At 43.1% G+C, this 18,346-nt stretch overlaps 1 protein-coding gene across 2 annotated transcripts in view; it reads left to right on the top strand.

Annotated features, from left to right (window-relative positions):
* OVCH2 (ovochymase 2) overlaps positions 1 to 13,980 on the top strand; it is a 919,743-nt gene extending 905,763 nt beyond the window's left edge. Inside the window, exons 20-21 of one of the 2 annotated variants that reach the window (XM_069223557.1) lie at positions 5,401 to 5,560; positions 12,991 to 13,980. In XM_069223557.1, the coding sequence (XP_069079658.1) occupies positions 5,401 to 5,560; positions 12,991 to 13,034 (204 nt within the window). In that variant the 3' untranslated portion in view covers positions 13,035 to 13,980. The remainder of the gene's footprint in view (positions 1 to 5,400; positions 5,561 to 12,990) is intronic. The other variant, XM_069223556.1, reaches the window with a different exon arrangement.
* The last annotated feature ends 4,366 nt before the right edge of the window (positions 13,981 to 18,346 follow it).

The following is an 18,346-nucleotide window of genomic DNA, read 5'->3' as shown; positions in this document are numbered from 1 at the left end:
CAAGTGATTGAACAGAGAGAAAATGTCAGCCACGTCCGCGGCAGTGTGTACCGTCACTGCCGGCGTACATCGTCATTGGCTCCTGGGACCCATAGGGTCCGATGTTAACCAATGCAGGATTGCACCGCGGTCTTCGACCGCCTACCACGACGGTGTACAATGCCAGTGCAGTTACCTCATATCCCCTTGTCCCACTTTACAGGTCAGGCAGCCGCCATTTCATGGGCCCACGTGGCATTATTTTGGTCTGTCTCACATATATCTAGACCTTGCTTAAACACTAATAAAGGCATATGTCGATTTGCTAATTTTTTCTGATTAAGCTGTGTTTACATACCTCAGAGTTGGTTGACTCTCTGCTCGCTGTTCTCCTCCATAGGCACCGTCCGCGGGGGCGTGTGAGGAGATGGCGGCATCCTCTGGTGTAGGGACTGCTGGTGGACCTGTCGACAATGGAGGAGCGACATGTGATCATCACCTACAGACTTGATTGTACCACAATCCTGGAACTGTGTGCCCAGTTGGAGCCAGACCTGATGTCAGCTATCTGCCATCCCACAGGAATCCCCCCTCAAGTGCAGGTGCTGTCAGTACTCCATTTCCTAGCAAGTGAGTCTTTTCAAACTACAGTGGCCATAGCATCAGGGTTGTCCCAGCCTATGTTTTCCAACGTGTTGTCCAGAGTGTTGTCTGCCCACCTGAAACACATGCGGAGCTACATCGTTTTCCTTCAGGTGGAGGATTTGCCTACAGTGAAAGGTGATTTCTATGCCCTGGGACATATCCCCAACATCATAGGTGCCATTGATGGGACACATGTGGCCTTGGTCCCCCCCCCGCCGCAGGAGTGAACAGGTGTACAGAAACCGGAAGAGTTACCATTCGATGAATGTGCAGATGGTGTGTTTGGCAGACCAGTACATCTCCCATGTGAATGCCAAATTTCCTGGCTCAGTGCATGACGCTTATATTCTACGGAATAGCAGCATCCTTTATGTGATGGGGCAACTCCAGAGGCACTGTGTGTGGCTATTAGGTGAGGACATGGACCCAATACAGTGTGACTAGGTGTCTGGGTCTGAGGATGTTCCTATGAGTTAGTGTTTGTTCAAAAGTTGTCCTTCGACATTTGAAGGTGCCTCTGGTTACCCCAACCTGTCATGGCTACTGACCCCAGTGAGGAATCCCAGGACAAGGGCAGAGGAAAGCTACAATGAGGCCCATGGGTGAACTAGGAGAATTATAGAGCGGACCTTCGGCCTCCTGAAGCCCAGGTTCCAGTGCCTCCATATGACAGGTGGTTCCCTATTCTACTCACCAAAGGTGTGCCAGATCATCGTGGCCTGCTGTATGCTTCACAACTTGGCTTTGCGACAACAGGTGCCTTTTCTGCAGGAGGATGGTCCAGATGGAGGTGTTGTGGCAGCTGTGGAGCCTGTGGACAGTGAAGACGAGGAAGCAGAAGAAGATGACATAGACAACAGGAACACAGTGATCCTGCAATACTTCCAGTGAGACACAGGTAAGAAGACAACACTGCCTGCTACATCTGATTTAATTCTACTACCTCTCATCTGTCTGTCATTTTCACCCAGTGCATGGTCACTGAGTTGTCACTTTCCCTTACAATTTCACAGATGTGGGTCCCACTGTGTGACATCTGCTTTGTTTCCGCATAGACTAGAGCTGTGTGACATAGGTATGTTGACATTACATTTGATATAGCATTTTGCCACTGTTATTGCTAATACACATTTTCGAAAGCACAGACAGACTACTGATTGCTTTGTGATTTAAGGGTGTTTATTTAAGTGCTAAATAGTGGAGGTGGTTGTAAAATGGTCAGGGGTGATGGTGGAGGAATGTCCATGGCAGAGTCCAGTCTATTAGTCCCACAGGTGCATTGTCCAAAGGGGCATAGGAAGTGGAGCTAGGCCATTTTAAGTATGGACAGGTTGACAAAGTGGGACAGAAAGATGACAATCAGGGTGGTCTCATTTCTTGGCGGGGGTCTTGGCATTGTTCTCTGTCTTTGTCCTGGATCTCAGGGACCGCTTGTGGGGTGGTTCTCCATCTGCAGGGTGTGGGGTGCTGGTGTGGTGGTCCTGTGGCGGTGCCTCCTGTCCACTAGCGCCGGCGGAGGTGGTGGGTAGTTCATCGTCCAGGCTAGTGTCAGGGGCCCCTTGTTGTGCCACAGTGTCCCTCCTGGTGTTCACGAGTTCCTTCAGCATCCCTACAATGGTGCCCAGGGTGGAATTGATGGATTTGAGTTCCTCCCCGTAGCCCGAATACTGTTCCTCCTGCAGCCGCTGGGACTCCTGATACTTGGCCAGTACCGTTGCCATTGTCTCCTGGGAATGGTGGTAGGCTCCCATGATGTTGGAGAGGGCCTCGTGGAGAGTGGGTTCCCTGGGCCTGTCCTCCCCCTGTCGCACAGCAGCCCTCCCAGTTCCCCTGTGTTCCTGTGCATCTGTCCCCTGAACCGTGTGCCCACTACCTCTGCCCCCAGGTACCTGGTGTTGTTGGGGTGGTGGGTTAGCCTGGGTTCCCTGTAGTGGTGGACACACTACTGCTTGACGTGTTTTGGGGACAGAGGTATGGGCCAGCTGGGTGGGTGCTATGCTGGTGTTTCCAGAGGGGGGAAGCTCTGTAGTGGCCTGTGCCAGTGTGATGGGACCGACTGTCCTGAGGTACCAGATGGGCCAGGCTGGTCATCTTGATCCAGTTGAACAGAGCTGCTTTCATCACTGTGGGCCTCTTCTGTCGGTGGAGCGGACATATCTGGACCCTCCTGTCCAGTGATGTTGGGTAGGGGTCCTGCATGGGTGTAAAGGCATGATTATTACATCTGTGTGTGCCATGGTGTGCAATGGGTGGGTGACCATGTACCCAGTGCTTGAATACCTGTGTAGGACCTTGTGTGATAATGGTTTAGGGGGGTGTATGGGTATGTGCAATGGCCATGCTTTGGTGATGGGTGTCCATGCTTTGGTGTTACATGCAGGGCTTGGGTTTGGAATGTGTGGTTTGTGATATTGGGACATACGTGAGGAGTTGGAGTGATGGGGGTGAGGGTGGGGGTATGTGATAGCATACAGGTGGGTGGGGGATGAAGTAGTTAAAGGTTTGACTTACCAAAGTCTGTTCCTCCTGCTACTCATGCGAGGCCCTCAGGATGCAGTATAGCCAACACCTGCTCCTCCCATGTAGTGAGTTCTGGGGGAGGAGGTGGGGATCCGCCACCAGTCCTCTGAACCGCAAGGTGGTGTCTTGAGACCACGGAACGCACCTTCCCCCATAGGTCGTTCCACCTCTTCCTGATGTCATCCCGTGTTCTTGGGTGCTGTCCCACTGTGTTGAACCTGTCCACGATTCTTCGCCATAGCTCCATCTTCCTAGCTATGGTGGTGTGCTGCACCTGTGATCCGAATAGCTGTGGTTCTACCCGGATGGTTTCCTCCACCATGATCCTGAACTCCTCCTCAGAAAACCTGGGGTGTCTTTGCAGGGCCATGGGGTGGTGTGGGTGATGTGTGGGGTGGTGTGTGTTGTGATGTGTGGGATGATATTTAGAGGTGTGTTGTGTGAGGTGCTTGGATGTTGTGTAAGTGATGGTGTTGAGTGCCTGTGGAAGCTAGTTTGTAGATGGTGGTGTCTCTCTCTGGCCTTCAGTCGCAATTGTTGACGTAAGGGTTTGTGGGTGATGTGGGTGTGTGTTTTATATTGTATTGGGTGTGTGGGAGTGGTGTGTGTATGTGTATCAGGTGTGTGTATTTGGAATTGTCCAATGTGGTAGTGTTTTGTAAATGTCTCTGTATTTTGAGCGCGGCGGTGTGTACCGCCAATGGAATACCGCGGTTGAAAGATCGCCACGTGGATTAGTGGTCGTGATAGTGTGGGCGTATTCCTGTTGGCGTAATGGTGGAGGCTTTGTTATTCCCAGTTTATCACTGACCTTTGGTGTGGCGGACTTGTGTGGGTGTCTGGATTTTTGTGGATTCCGAGCTGTGGGTCATAATGACTGTGGCGGAATTACGCAGCCGCACCAGTGTGTTGGCGGTCTTCTGCACGGCGGTAAGCGGCTTTTACAGCCAATGTTGTAATGACCAGCTTGGTGTTGCATGTCCATAAATGGGATACCTTTTTGTACAGATTACAAAGGTCCTAATGATTGATGAGTAATTGATTTATGGAAAGATATATATAGGGCCTCATTATGACCCTGGCGGTCTCAAGACCGCCAAGGCAGACAGTGAAAAGCGCAACTGGTGCACCCTATGCCCCCAGCATTGCCGCTAGCTCTATTATGGGCCAGCGTCAATGCTAGGGGCTGTTTCCCACTGGGCCAGCGAGCGGTAACTCTGTTTCTGCCCGCTGACCCAGTGGGAAACTTGTGATAGTGCCCGTGGGAAGGGAACTGCACTGGCAGTAACCTGACAGTGGGACTTCGACGGGGCCTTTTCCTACTGCCGAAGTCTTAATAAAGCCCATAGTGTATTTAATTTTCATTCTTAGGTAGGTGAGAGAATTAAAATAATAGAGTGTAAATGTTACAAAAGCAGATTCTACATGCTAGACCATCATGATGTAATATTTATTCTGTGACTCGAAGAATGTGAAAGGTAAAAAATAAAGTGTCAAGTTCAAAATAGCTATGAAATACCTTTGTGAACAAACATATAATTTAATGCTTCATTTAACCTGAGAGGTTAAAAATGTATATTCCACCTGTGGAACTCAGTAAATGCTTAATTGCTAAATTTTGAACATTTCATGCCAGATCGATTTGCTGAATTTTTCAGAACTATCAGAAAGTAACTTGCTTATGCTTTGCTTTTGTATAGCTTCCATTGCCACAAAATGACTGTTACAATATTTTGCTGAACCGAAATCGTCAGTATGGTAAATTGTGTATCTATCTGTAAGATCTGATTTTGTAAACATTTTCATTCACCTCAGATTCATTCTTCAAACCTCTCGCCTCAAAGCACTCTGCATTCCAAGATGCCCTTAATTTCCATTTATTTTATTAGCGATTTGTATAAGGCAATACTGCCGCCACGAAAATTGGAGAGCTGTGCCTATTTTTCAATCATGTGATGCATTTCAGATTCCACATGAAAGGTGTTCTCACTCTATTGGGTTGCCAGGTATTAAGACCTTCATGAAGTGTGCAGAAACGAATGCCCACGCCTTTAAACATCCATAAATCATTTGCTCCAAAAATAAGGGACACTGAGTAGGGTGACTACGTTTTGGGTACGTAGCCACAAACAAGTCTTTTGTATATTTTACTGTGTGAATATGTATTAATTTTTTTGTTACACACCACTTGGTGATATATAAATCTTGAAAATTAATGTATTTCAAGTACCTGTGTTTGATTCGTCTTTGTTTCAGGGTGATGTAGGAGGTCCATTGGTATGTCTGCAAGAAGATACCTCTGAATTTATTCTTTATGGAATCGCCAGCTGGAGTATTTGTGGAAAAGAATATCCAGGAGTGTATACTAGTGTTACCAGTTGCATTGACTGGGTCAACCATTATACCAACACCACCAGTATGTATACAACAATAACTCATGTTTTATTAAGGATGTTTGGATAGAGATAATGTTCACAGTGTGGTATAGCACCCAGAACGAAGTTCACTGAAAATATGTTTTTATATTATTTATAATACTTGCCAGCAACTTGTAGGATTTGCTGACATTAAGAGGACAAATGTAGGACAGTGTGTCATATATAAATACTTGATATGCGGTGTTTTGCATAAATAATGTGTTCATTTATGTTTACCATCAATATAAGGCCACATTTCTTCTCAGAGGCATCTATACAAAAGGTACTAACATAAAGTAGCAGAGCACCCTAATTAACGATGTATTGGTCATCAAAAGTCAAGAGTATAAGTAAATATTCTACTGTCAATAGACGTGTAAATTGAATGTACGGGAAAAAGTATTACAATTCCATAGAAATGCATCAATCTACACAAAATGCAACTTTCTCCTGCATTATTTTAGCATGAAACACAGTCCTTGAAATAAATGATGATTCATAGCCTTCAAGTTGTAGAGGTTGTTCAGCTGATACGTGTTTCATTCCTAATGAGAGACTACTTCAAGGCTGATAATAAAAAACAGTGATACACTCTCAAGCCCAAATAACCTTAACTGAATTAATCTCACTGTATCCCGACCAATAAGTGTCCTTCCTTATAATTAAGCTTAATGCTTCATGCATTTTCCAAAAAATACTTTGTATATTTGATCACCTATTGACCATTGATGGAATCCCCAAAGTTAAAGATCATTACCAGGTGATAAAGAATATTAAAACACTAGTGAAGTACCAAAAACAGAAGGAAAGGAGACAAGATATGACTGACTGTATTTTGGAAAATAATGTTTTTGTCCATGAAGGACAGTGGTATCGACAAGCCCAAGGAGTAGCAATGGGCTTGCACTTTTCTCCCTCTGCTAACCTTTACATGGGTCACTTTGAGCTTTTGCATTAATGGTCCAAGGGTCCCCTCACCTGACAGAACATGTGTATTTTTGGGGTACATACATAGATAATATTTTACTTATTTGGACAGGAACCGAGACATCATTGTTAGAATTTCATAGGTATCTGAATCAACATGATTTTAATATAACATCACACTCAAATTCAATAAAAAGTCTATTCATTTTTGGACATTGAAATTTCGAGCTATGATAATGAGATACAGACCAGACTATATTGTAAACCTACAGCATGTAACTCTTTATTACTGGCTAATAGTGCTCATCCAGTTTGCCAGATCTCATCAATACCCTATGGTGAAATGTTAAGGATTAAGGGAAACTGCAGAGACCCGGAAGTGTGTGAGCTAGAATTGGACTGTATTTCAAAAAGATTTCAACAAAGAGGCTGTTAGACCTGGCATCCTTGGCGTAGTCTCTCCTATCTTTTTTGCCTCTGCTTCCCATGTTTTGACTGTGTGCTGGACTCTGTTTTTGCTGTTTTTGGTACCCTGGGCACTTTACCACTGCTGACTAGTGCTAAAGTGCAAGTGCTTCTGTGTGAATTGTATGTGTAATTGGCTTTTCCATGATTGGCATATTTGATTTACTGGTAAGTCCCTAGTCAAGTGCACTAGAGGTGCCCAGGGCAGGTAAATCAAATGCTACTAGTGGGCCTGCAGCACTAGTTGTGCCACCCACACTAGTAGCCCTGTTAACATGGCTCAAACCTGCCACTACAGTGTCTGTGTGTGCAGGTTTAAACTGCCAATTCGACCTGGCAAGTGTACCCACTTGCCAGGCCCAAACCTTCCCTTTTTCTACATGTAAGGCACCCCTAGGGTGGGCCCTAAGTAGCCCCATGGGCAGGGTGCAGTGTATGTTAAAGGTGGGACATGTACTGATGCGTAATACATGTCCTGGCACTAAAATACTGCCAAATTTGGTTTTCACTGTTGCAAGGCCTACCTCTCTTATAGGTTAACATGGGGGCTGCCTTTAAGTATCTTTTAAGTACAGTTTCATGTTGAGAGCAGATAGGGATCTGGAGTTTGGGGTCTCTGAATTCACAATTTAAAAATACACCATTTAGTGAAGGTGGTTTTTAGTTTGTTAGTTTGACAATGCCACTTTTAGAAACCATTCTGTGATTCTGTCTGTTTGTGGATTCCCTGTCTGGGTCAGACTGACAGTTGGGCTGTTTGTGAATCTAGACAGTGACACAAAGGGAGCTAGGATGTAGCCTGCATATCCTGATGGGCCATTTGTGTTAGAGTGGAGGGAGGAGTGGTCACTTACACCTGAATGGGCTGTGCACAATCAGTCTCCAAACCTGTGGTGTGTGTCTGGAGCCTGGCCTGGGCAAGGCAGGATCCTGTAAATAACAGAAACTTTTCTTTGAAGTTGGGCTATCCTGTAGTTGCTGCTTCTGCCTGTGAAAGGGGAAAAAGACTGGACTTTGTGCTATATTCCTGCTTGATTCGGGGGAAATCATAAATCAAGCCAGGACTATGATTGCCGGGGTTTCACGATCATCTCTTTTGAAGAAACACATGAATAAACCTCAACAAGCAGGCTCAATTAACATTTTCATTTGTACACCATATAGTAGAGATAGCAATTACCTTCATAAATATTATGTAAACATTGGCACATACTTAGTACAGATGCCACACTTTCCCTGATCATTCCAAATAAGCCAAACATCTTTCACAAGAGGGGTAAAACCATTGAGGATCTTATATGTAACATTCTTTTGCCACCTTTACATGCTGACACTGTGAAAACATGGCTACCCGACACCGCTAAGGGACTTTTCAAGTGTGACAATTGGAATATGTGCAGTCTGGCGATGCATAAAACATATCATTTCACTTTCGACATCTTTAGTATTTTTCTCACTTTTGTTTTTTGTATCTCATGGTGCTGATGTTTATCTTTATGCACATTTACTGATCTAATAGTTTTATTCTTATGTTCACTATTTGGGTGCATGCAGTGTGTTTTCCTCACTCTTCTTTAGGTTGGTTTAGATCTATGCAGCACGGTACTGTGTCTTGTCTCCTTTCCTTCTCTTTTTGGTACTTTACTGGTGTCTTAATATTCTTTATCACCTGGTAAGGATCTTTAAATTTGGGGATTCCATCAATGGTCAATAGGTGATCAAATATACAAAATATTTTTTGGACATGCATTATGCTCAATTATAAGGAACAACACTTATTGGTCGGGATCTAGTGAGATTAATTCAGTTGTGGTTATTTGGGCTTGAAGGTGTATCACTGTTTTTTATTATCAGCCTTGAAGAAGTCTCTCATCAGGGATGAAAGACATGTTGACTGAACCTTCGACGTGACTAACAACATTTATACTTATCCCAACCTCTACAACCTGATGGATATGAATCGTCATTTATTTCAAGAACTATGTTTCATGCTAAACTAATGCAGGAGAAAGTTGGATTTTGGTAGATTGATGCATTTCTATCAAATTGTAATATGTTGTCCCTTTTTTCCAATGTATAGCACTATCAACAGTAAAATATTTATTTATACTCTTGACGCTTTGATTACCAATACATCGTTAATCAGAGTTCTCCACTACTTTATGTTGGTATCAGTAATCTGAGCAGAAATTGTTTCTGGTGAGACCATTCACATCAGGGCAACAGGTGTGTTGTAGTGTATGAGCACCTAACCCTTGAAACTTTTGGAAGACAAACAGGATGTGCATTGCTACAGACCATTGTTGGATCTTTTTATAATAGTTATTACTAGCGGTATTTTGCTCTCCCAGATTAGATCAGAAAATACTTATACTTGAAGGTCTATTTTCAGTCAGGATGACACTCTTTAATGATGACAGAGATAAGATGTTTCAGGAAATGTTTTGAAGGTAGACAACACAATTTCTTTCGAATGGACAAAATCTTAAACATCCACAAGGCATGAAAAGGAAATACATGCGCCTAGAAAAGTTGAGGAAACAAGAACTATCACTTTGGTGGGATACGACAATATTTAAAAAGTATATTGACGATAAGAAGGTTCCTAGGGGACTGAGAGTAATTATCTTTCCATCATTTGATGACTTATCTCCTAAACACATGATGGAGTGGGAACAACTTCTTTTTGAAGCCTCAAGGGGCATGATGTGTATCTTTGTTGAACATGCTTAAGAAAAAGAGAGGAAAATTACAAAAGGAAATAAAAGATTTGGAATTAGAAATTTCAGTATTAAACTTACCTGAAGTAAAGGATAAGAATGATAAAAAAAACTCAAAGAGGTCTTAGACAAGCACCAGGCTTACATCAAAAACAAAAAAATTGACTAAGATTTGTAGAGATAATAATGATTACAAGAATGACAGAATCTATATCTTCGCCAAGAAATTTGGCGGTATTTCCAACAAAGCGTCCAGCACTAAATTGACTGGCATTGATAGCACATTAGAAACTGAATCTGAACTCTCTGATGTATCGAGAGGGCCAGATAATGACAGAAGTACATGCAGTGATGTTGCAAGTACCAGCTTAAAAACAGAGGAAGATAGTTCCTCCCGTTTGTTATGCGAGGCAAAAAGATTCAGATTGGGAAACAAAAGAATACACACTTAACATCCCACTCTAAAACTCCAAAAAGAATACGCAGGGGTAAAAGTGGAGTCAAAAGAAACTTTGAGAATGCAAACCAGAGCCAGATCCAAGAATGAGAACAATGAAAAGTATTGTCTGCTCAGGAAGGGAGTGCAAATAGAGATGCCGCTTCAGGCGAAAATATTTCCATCATCATCCTATCTAGTCTCATGTTGACACAAGATCAAATAAATGTTTTGAGTAAAGGCTTAGGTTTTTGTTCATCTACTTATTGCGACACAATGCAAATACACATTCATCTTTTTGGATTATAAGACAGCTGAAATTTAGGAAGTTATTTTTCTGAAAACGATACACCATACTGTGCAAAAGATTTCAACTTATCTGTTAGCGAAAACACTATTGAAGATGTACATAACATCTAGATATTGTTATCTATAGAGGATGATGACTCCAGCACCCCCCCCAGCAGCAGCAGGAGCTGCAATCTTTAGAAACAAAACAACAATAAACGCTGTTTATTGTTGTTTTGTTTCTAAAGGGTTGGGGCCATGGGGGTGACGAGCGTGAGAGGAGTGCACAGAGCACTCCCCTCAGTGCGCGTGTATGTTTGGCCAGCCATCTTGGGCTGGCCAAACATACATACGCACAAGGGCTCTCTCCATCTCGGCACCGTTGGAGAGAGCCTGCGCAGGCTCCCAGTCTGCGCTGGAGCACCCAGCCGGGGCGCTCCAGCAAATAATGACGTTGCTTTGAGCAGCGTCATGATTGGCTCAGGGCAGGCTGGGAGCCTGTGCCTAGAGTGGGATGGCGGCGACACGGGAGCAGCTCGGCGAAGAGCTAAGTACACTTTTTTATGTATATATACATTTGTTTGCACCCCGCCCCACCATCATGCCAAGTCGCCAGCCGCGACGGTATGACTCTACACAATCTAGATACAGGCAAATATTACAAGATCTATATATTGTCAGGATGTGAGTCTGGAGAGTGGTTTAAAATCTTAATCCACTTTCACACCAAGTCTAGCACTGGTTATGTAATTGATGTATTTAGTAAATTGATCGTCAACTGGCTGATATCACAGTTTATGTAAAACTAAAGGGGAACCCTCTGACTAATACTACAACACAACTAAATGCAGATTTAAGTAAATGGCAGGATTTATGTCTGATTATGGACTTAGAATGTAAGTACATTTCCAGCCGACATCCGAGAGTTCCATGTATTTATGTCTTACCAAACATACATAAAGATAAGGTCAAACCACCAGACCGTCCAATTATATCGGGCATTGGATCTCCCATGGAGAGACTATTGGAATATGTTGACATGTTCCTTAAACCATTTGTTAAAAATCTTCCTTCTTTCTTAAAAGATACTAAAGACATAGTAAATAAATTAGAAGATCTATAATGGTCAGCAGATATGAAATGGGACACCTTGGATGTCACATCTCTCTATACCTGCATCCCAAAAAATCAGGGATTAGAAGCAGTCAGACATTTTTTCTCTAAAAGGTAAGCATCTTATATGGCACACACAAACATGCTTATTGTTATGATTGACTTCATTTTTGAAAATAATGTTTTTGTCCATGAAGGACAGTGGTATAGACAAGCCGAAGGAGTAGCAATGGGCTTGCGCTTTTCTCCCTCATATGCTTACCTTTACATGGGGCACTCTGAGCTTTCGCATTTACGGTCCAAGGGTCCCCCTCACCTGACAGAACTTATTTGTACAGGAACTGAGACATCATTGTTAGAATTTCATAGGTATCTGAATAGAAATGATTTTAATATGCACATGACATTCAAATTCAATAAAAGGTCTATTCATTTTTGGACATTGCAATTTCGAGCTATAATAATGAGATACAGATCAGACTATATTGTAAACCTGCAGCAAGTAACTCTTTATTATTGGCTAGTAGTGCTCATCCAGCTTGCCAAATCTCATCAATACCCTATAGTGAAATGTTAAGGATTAAGAGAACCTGCAGTGACATGGAAGAGTGTGAGCTAGAATTGGACCGCCTTTCAAAAGATTTAAACAAATAGGCTATTCGGGAGAAATCATAAATCAAGCCAGGACTAAGACTGCCAGGGTTTCACAATCCTCTCTTTTGAAAAAACACACAAATAAAATTCAAAAACAACCAACATTTTCTTGTGTACACCATATAGTAGGGAAAGCAGTGCTCTCTATAAAATATTATGTGAGCATTGGCACATACTTAATACAGATGCCACACTTTCACAGATTATTCCAAATGAGCGAAAAAAATTGATACCCAAGAGGGGGCAGATTAGGGATCTTTTATGTAACAGTTGTTTGCTACCTTTATATGATGACACTGTGAAAACATGCCTACCCGATTACTCTAAGGGATTTTTCAAGTGTGGCAATTGCAATATGTGCAGTCTGGCGTTTAATAAAACACATCATTTCACTTCAGGACATCTTTAGTCTTTTTATTGCTTTTAATTTTTGTATCTCATGCTGCTGATGTTTTTCTGTGTGCACGGTTACTGATCTAATAGTTTTATTCTTATGTTCAGTATTTGGGAGCATGCTGTGTGTTTTCCTCACTCTTATAAATGTTGGTTTAGATCTATGCAGCACAGTACCTTTTCTTGTCTCCTTTCCTTCTGTTTTTGGTACTTTACTGTTGTTTTAATATCCTTTATCACCTGGTAATAATCTTTAACTTTGGGGATTCCATCACTGGTCAATAGGTGATCAAGTATACAAAATATTTTTTGACATACATGAAGCATTAAGCTTAATTATAAGGAACAACACTTGTTGGTCGGGATACAGTCAGATTAATTTAATTTTTTTGCTATTTGAGCTTGAGAGTGTGTTACTGTTTTTTATTATCAGCCTTGAAGAAGTCTCTGATCAGTGATGAAACACGTGTCAGCTGAACCTTCAACGTGACTAAGAACATTTATACGGATCCCAACCTCTACAACTTGATGGATAAGAATCATCATTTATTTCAAGGACTATGTTTCATGCTAGAATAATGCAAAAGAAAATTGGATTTTGTGTAGATTGATGCATTTTTATCAAATTGTAATACTTTGTCCCTTTAATTCAATGTATATGTCTATTGACAGTAAAATATTTACTTGTACTCTTGACATTTGATTACCAATACATCATTAATTAGAGGGCTCCACTGCCTTATATTGGTATCAGTAATGTGAGCAGATTTTGTTTCTAGTGAGACCATTCACATCAGGGCAACAGGTGTGTTGTAGCGTATGAGCACCTAAACCTTGAATCTTTTGGAAGACAAATGGGATGTGCATCACTACAGGCCATTGTTGCCTCTTTTTTTATTAGTTAATACTAGTGGTGTTTTGCATTCCCAGATTAGATCAGACAATACCTATACTTGAAGGTCTATTTCCAGTAAGGATGACACTCTTTAATGATGACAGAGACAGGATGTTTCAGGAAATGTTTGGAAAGAAGACAACTGAAAATCTTTCAGTTGAACAAAATATTAAACATCCAGCAGGCATAAAAAGGAAATACATGCTCTCTTGATATTTGAAGAAACAAGAGCTATCATGTTGGTGGGATGCGACCATATTAAAAAAGTATATTGGCGATAAGAAGGTTCCTAGGGGACTAAGAGTAATTATCTTTCCATCATTTGATGACTTATTTCCTAAACACATAATAGTGTGGGAACAACTTATTTTTGAGGCCCGAAGGGGCATGATGTGTATCTTGGTTGAACATGCTGAAGAAAACAAGAGAATATTCACTAATGGAAATTAAAGATTTGGAATTATAAATTTCAGCATTAAACTTACCTGAAGTGAACAATAAGAATGACAAAATACTAAAAGAGGTCTTAGACAAACACCAGGCTTAAATCAAATACAAAAAATTGACTAAGATTCATAGAGATGATAATGATTACAAGAATGGCAGAATCTATACCTTCGCCAAGAAATTTGACAGTATTTCAAACAAAGCTCAGACACTAAATTGACTGGCAATGATAGCACATTGGAAACTGAATCTGAACTCTCTGATGTATCGAGAGGACCAGACAAAGATGGACGTACATGCAGTGATGTTGCAAGTACCAGCTCAAAAACAGAGGAAGATAGTTCCTCCCGTTTCTTACACTAGGGAAAAAGATTCAGATTGGAAAACAAAAGAATACACACTTAACATCCCACTCCAAAACTCCAAAAATAATATGCAGGGGTAAAAGGAGGAATGGAGGTCAATGGAAACTTCAGAAATGCAAACCAGAGCCAGATCCAAAAATAAGAATAATTAAAAGTATTGTCTGCTCAAGAAGGGAGTGGAAATTGAGATGCCTCTTTGGGTGGAAACATTTCCATTGTCAACCTATCTAGTCACATGTTGACACAAGATCAAATAAATGTTTTGAGTGAAGGCTTAGGTTTTTGTTCATCCACTTATTGCAACACAACGCAAATACACATTGACCTTTTTAGGTTTATAAGACAGCTAAAACTTAGGAGTTTTTTTTCTGAAAAACATACCCCATACTGTGCAAAAGATTTCAACTTACCTGATAGCGAACACACTATTGAAGATGTACATAACATCTATATATTGTTATCTTTAGAGAACGATGACTCGACACAATCTGGTCACACGCAAATATTACAGGATCTCTGTGTCTGTCAGAATGTGACTCTGGAGAGTGGTTTAAGACCTCAATCCGCTTTCACACCCTGTCTAGCACTGACAAATGTAATTGATGTATTTGATAAACTAATAACAAGGGACGTTTATGAATTCAAACATAAGTTAAGTTCAGGAAAATACAAACATTCCCATAACCTAACATATCAGGAACGACTAGTGTAGGATGCTGGCCTGGTTTGTCGTGGGTAACTATGGTACTTGTACTAGGTCCAGTTATCCCTTATTAGTGAAATGTAGGCAGTGTCTAGAAGCCAGGCTCTCCAGAGGTAGCTGTAGATGAGCAACCAAGGCTAATATAGGAGACATGCAAAGCTCATGCAATACCACTGTAGTCAAACAGTACTCACATACTTATGAAAGAAAATACTCAGTGTTACAAAAATAAAGGGACTTTGTTTTGGTGACACAAATACCAAAAATACCATAGAGACTATACTCCCTTAGGAAGTAAGTAATACACAAATTATATACACTAGTATGCAGAAGTAGGCATGAAGACTGTTAGAAAATAGTGCAACTAGTGAAAATCACAATAGTTAGAAATGGACCTGGGGGAGCACAAACCATATACTAAGAAAGTGGAATGCAAAAGTCGGTTCCCCCACCTAGGCAAGTGTAGTGTGTAGAGGGGAGCTGGGAGTACTAGAAAACCCCAAAGGTAAGTACTAGAACCCATCCCAGTGATCAGGAAAGCAGGAGTAAAACACAGTAACTTTCCCAGGACACACACAGAAATGAAAAGAAGTATTATGCAAGAACCAGAAGAGACTACAAGACATCCACAGTGGATTCCTGAACCTGAGGACCCGAGGAAGAAGGGGACCATGTCCAAGACGCACAGAAGAGTCCAGGGAGAACAGGAGCCCTTGTTAACCCAGATGAAGGTGCAAAAGAAGAACCACTGATGAAGAAGAACAGTCAGTAGTGCACCCAATACGACGGAATCGGGTTCCTAGTTGGTGCAAGTGATGTCACACGCTGGATAGAGGATTGCAGCCTGGTTTGCATCGTTGGAGTCCGCCAACAAGCCTTGGCACACACAAAGCTCGCTGTTATAGGAAAATGGCACTTGCTGGGACCAGGAGGAGGAGCCAGAGGGGGCTCTCAGTAACTCCTAGACCCCACAGAAGATCAGGCAGCGCACACGGACGTCCTACAGCATGGGGACAAGAAAGGTGCAAAACAGGCCCACGCAGCACTACGACAAAGGCTCCCACGTCACCGGGGAACCACTCAGGAAGCTGTGCATCACAGAATAGAGTGCTGGGGGCTGGAGCTGCATGATGCATGAAGAAATTCATGGATGGATTCCAACAAGCCTTGGCAGCTGCAAAACACGTGATGTGCGGGCGTACTGCCTTCGTGGGGAGGCAAGCTCTTCCCTCAACCAAAATTGGACTGTTGGACGTGAGGACCATCGGGACCACTTCACTCCATCACCCGTGATGCAGGATCCACGCAGCTTAGCAGGAGAGGGGATCCACACGCCCGGTCGTCGTTGCAGTTGGTCACTGCAGAAGCAGGGTAGGGACTCCTTCACCCCAAGAGAGATTCCTTTGCTCTTCTGATCAAGGCTGAAGATCAGCTGTCTTCAGAGAATACACAACCAGGAAACAGTTGCAGTTGCTGGCAGGAGCTGAAGATACAATGTTGCAGAAGGCGTCTTGCTTCTTTGTTGCAGTTTGTAGAGTTCCTGGAAGGTCCAGCTGCAGTTTCTACAGTGAGAAGTCGAAGTGGGGGATGCAGAGGATTCCTGCTGGAGTCTTGCAACCGAATCTGAAGAGTCACCCAAAGGAGAGACCTTAAGTAGCCCTAAAAGGGGATTGGTCACCTAACCAGGTAAGCACCTATCAAGGGAAGGCTCTGACGTCGTCTTCTGGCACCAGCCACTCAGATGCTCCAAGAGTTCCCTGCCAACCTTGATTCCAAGATGGCAAAACCTAGGGACCCTCTGGAGAAACTCTGAGGACCACCCCTATGGTGGTGATGGACAGGGGAGTGGTCACTCCCCTTTCCTTTGTCCAGTTTCATGCCAGAGCAAGGACTGGGGGTCGTTGCAGGGAGGGAACCAAATGTGCCCTTCAAAGCATTTCCAGTGGTTTGGGGAGGCTACCCCTCCCAAGACTGTAACACCTATTTCCAAGGGGAGAGGGTGTAACACCTCTCTCCCAAAGGAAATCCTTTGTTCTGCCTTCCTGGGCTCAAAATTTTCAAGCAACAGGAGGGCAGAAACCTGTCTGTGAGGTGGCTGAAGCTGGAGCTGCCAGGAAAATCTCAGAAGGCTGAAATGGCAATACTGGAGGAGCTCTAAGGAGCCCCAGAGTGCTTGCAACAGCCCTGGGCCATGAGTCCAACATGTTTGATACCAAACATGCCTATGTTCGGAGTTACCATTATGTAGCTGGATATAGGTAGTGACCTATGTCCATTACACGTGTAAAATAGTGTCCCTGCACTCACGAAGTCCGATAATATGGTCCTGGAGGTTGTGGGGCCACCTCTACTAGTGCAGGGGTGCCCTCACACACTGGTACTTTACACCCTGACCTCTGGGCTGGAGGTCCTGCTATAGGGGTGACTTATCAGTGACCTGGTGCAGTGAAAGGGTGCTTGTACCTTTTCACGCAGGCTGCAATGGCAGTCCTGCAGAAGCCTTTGCATGGGCTCCCTATGGGTGGCAAAATATATGCTCCAGCCCATAGGGATCCCCTGGGACCCCAATGCCCTGGGTACCTTGGTATCATATACTACGGTCTTATGAGAGGTCACCAGTATGCACATTGTGGGTGATATACTGTGTTAACAGTAACTAACAACCAATTTAGAAGAGAGAGAGGATAATCACTGGGGTCCAGGATAGCAGGATCCCAGTGACCACAGTCAAGCACAGTGACATCAGGCAGAAAATGGGGGTAACCATGACAAGAAAGAGGGTACTTTCCTATACTAACACCCCCAAACGAGGGACAATAAGGCGAACCTTGCCCAGATAATCCTTCATTGTCTAAGTGGAGATATCTGGTGAGTCCATCTGCATTGAAGTAGTTTCCCCCAGGTCTATGTTCCACTGTAAAGGCAATACCCTGTAGGGAAATGGACCACCTCAACAATTTAAGGTTGTCTCCTTTAATTTGTGGTCTGTCTGAACAATGAAGTGAGTACCAAGGCCCAGACCACAGCAAAGGTCTCCCTCTCTATAGCCGACCAACGCTATTCTGTGTGGGTCAACCTTCTGCTGATAAAAGCCACTGGTTTATCTTGGCCCTCTGTACTAAGCCGTGAAACTACTGCCCCACCCCTACCTACGAAGCATCAGTCTGAACTATGAACTTCTTAGATAATTTGGGCTTTTTAGAACAGGTGCAGAACACATGGCCTGTTTTTGTGCTTTAAGGGTTCCACTCTGTTTGTCTTGGAGTGCCCTTGGTGCCACATGTTCCAGAACCCACACTTTCTGCCCTGGTTGGTACACTATCAAGACAGCCATCTGGTCATGCCACTGCTTCTGCAATTCTTGGCTTGCCTGAAGGGT

This window comes from Pleurodeles waltl, chromosome 3_1 (genome assembly GCF_031143425.1).
Source record: "Pleurodeles waltl isolate 20211129_DDA chromosome 3_1, aPleWal1.hap1.20221129, whole genome shotgun sequence".
NCBI classification, from domain to species: Eukaryota; Metazoa; Chordata; class Amphibia; order Caudata; family Salamandridae; genus Pleurodeles; species Pleurodeles waltl.
Note: the sequence above shows the minus strand (reverse complement) of the source record. Positions and strands in the feature narration are given on the sequence as shown.